The sequence below is a fragment of the Cephus cinctus genome, unplaced genomic scaffold (assembly GCF_000341935.2).
Source record: "Cephus cinctus unplaced genomic scaffold, Ccin1 Ccin1_scaffold0704, whole genome shotgun sequence".
In the NCBI taxonomy this organism is placed as follows: domain Eukaryota; kingdom Metazoa; phylum Arthropoda; class Insecta; order Hymenoptera; family Cephidae; genus Cephus; species Cephus cinctus.
Genome location: NW_014333324.1, coordinates 1,220 through 2,960, shown reverse-complemented (window position 1 = coordinate 2,960; position 1,741 = coordinate 1,220). Strand labels below are relative to the sequence as shown.

Below are 1,741 nucleotides of genomic sequence, written 5' to 3'. Positions count from 1 at the left end.
CAATACCGAACGTTATCTCGCAGAGTCGTGCGTCGAGAATGCGGACCCTGATCCCCCCGAGGTGTCAAATTACTCGTAAGTCACTTATGTCACAAATTACTCTATGTCACTTTACAACAGTAAACTCTTTCGAAAGACATAGACACGATTGTACAAATATAAATAAATGTAGAGTCGTATTACCGGATGAAAAAGATGAAATTTAAAAATTATAAGTATAAAGAACCTGTTCCGTTTACCGTTTATGCGGACATCGAGTGTATGTTAAAGCCAATTGCGGATAAGTCTAATTCGTTAAACACAACTCTCTATCAAAGACACGTTCCACACACTGTAGCGTACTATTTACAATGTAACTTTGATGACTCTATTTCTAAATTTAGACCTTATCGTGGAAAAGATTGCGTGGAATGGTTTATGAATCAATTAAAGGAATTAGCTCAAGTTGTAGAGTTTTACCTAAAACGTATCGTACCAATGGAATCTCTAAATTTCAAACAAAGAAATGAATTTTACTCGGCCAAGATTTGTCATGTTTGTGAAAAACCGTTTACACCTCAGGATGCCAAGCATCGTGATCATTGCCATTTTACAGGCAAATATCGCGGTGCTGCACATCAGGGGTGTAATTTGAACGACACGTTCCACACAGTATAGCGTACTATTTACAATGTAACTTTGATGACTCTATCTCTAAATTTAGAGCTTATCGTGGAAAAGATTGCGTGGAATGGTTTATGAATCAATTAAAGGAATTAGCTCAAGTTGTAGAGTTTTACCTAAAACGTATCGTACCAATGGAATCTCTAAATTTCAAACAAAGAAATGAATTTTACTCGGCCAAGATTTGTCATGTTTGTGAAAAACCGTTTACACCTCAGGATGCCAAGCATCGTGATCATTGTCATTTTACAGGCAAATATCGCGGTGCTGCACATCAGGGGTGTAATTTGAACTATAAGAACTCACATACCGTTCCTGTTGTATTTCATAACTTATCTGGTTATGATTCACACTTCATGATTAGAGCTCTAGCTACATCTTTCGAGGGTTCAATAAATCTCTTACCAGTAAACAAAGAAAGATACATATCTTTCACGAAGAGCGTCAAAGATACGATTGTAAATTTCAGATTTATCGATTCATTTAGATTTATGCCGAGTAGTATTGACAAATTAGCATCCTATTTGAAAGATGGTGAAAAATTAATTACGCGTAAACATTGTAATAATGTAGAGGAATTCCATTTATTGACTAGAAAAGGTGTTTTTCCCTACGAATATATTGATAATTGGAAAAAACTCAAAGAGGATAAATTACCTACAAAAGAAGAATTTTATTAAAAATTAAATAACGAAGGAATCTCAGAATCAGATTATGACCACGCTTGCAATGTTTGGCAAACTTTTTGCATCGAAATATTAGGCGAATATTCTGATTTGTATCTGAAAACCGATGTTCTCCTTCTAGCCGATATCTTTGAAAACTTTAGACGCAACTGTTACATCATATACAATTTAGATCCTCTACACTATTACACTGCACCGGGCCTTGCTTTCGACGCTATGCTCAAGTGTACGGGTGTGGAACTTGAGCTGCTGACTGATGTAGAGATGTTGTTGTTTATCGAGAGAGGTATCCGAGGTGGCGTAGCTCAATGCTCCAACAGATACGCCAGGGCCAACAATAGGTACATGGGAGCTGATTTCGATCCAAGCAAAGAGGAATCGTATATTATGTA

The 1,741-nt window shown here is 36.6% G+C and overlaps 1 protein-coding gene across 2 annotated transcripts; it reads left to right on the top strand.

Annotated features, from left to right (window-relative positions):
- Positions 1 to 85: 85 nt before the first annotated feature.
- On the top strand, positions 86 to 1,733 carry LOC112494699. 2 transcript variants are annotated; one of them, XM_025087549.1, is made up of 2 exons: positions 86 to 616; positions 937 to 1,733. In XM_025087549.1, exons 1-2 carry the CDS (start codon positions 187 to 189, stop codon positions 1,341 to 1,343), a joined length of 837 nt encoding a protein of 278 aa, XP_024943317.1. In that variant the 5' UTR covers positions 86 to 186; the 3' UTR covers positions 1,344 to 1,733. The 2 variants fall into 2 exon arrangements, with proteins under 2 accessions (XP_024943317.1, XP_024943318.1); XM_025087550.1 differs by having other exon boundaries at positions 86 to 623; positions 943 to 1,733.
- Positions 1,734 to 1,741: the final 8 nt, after the last annotated feature.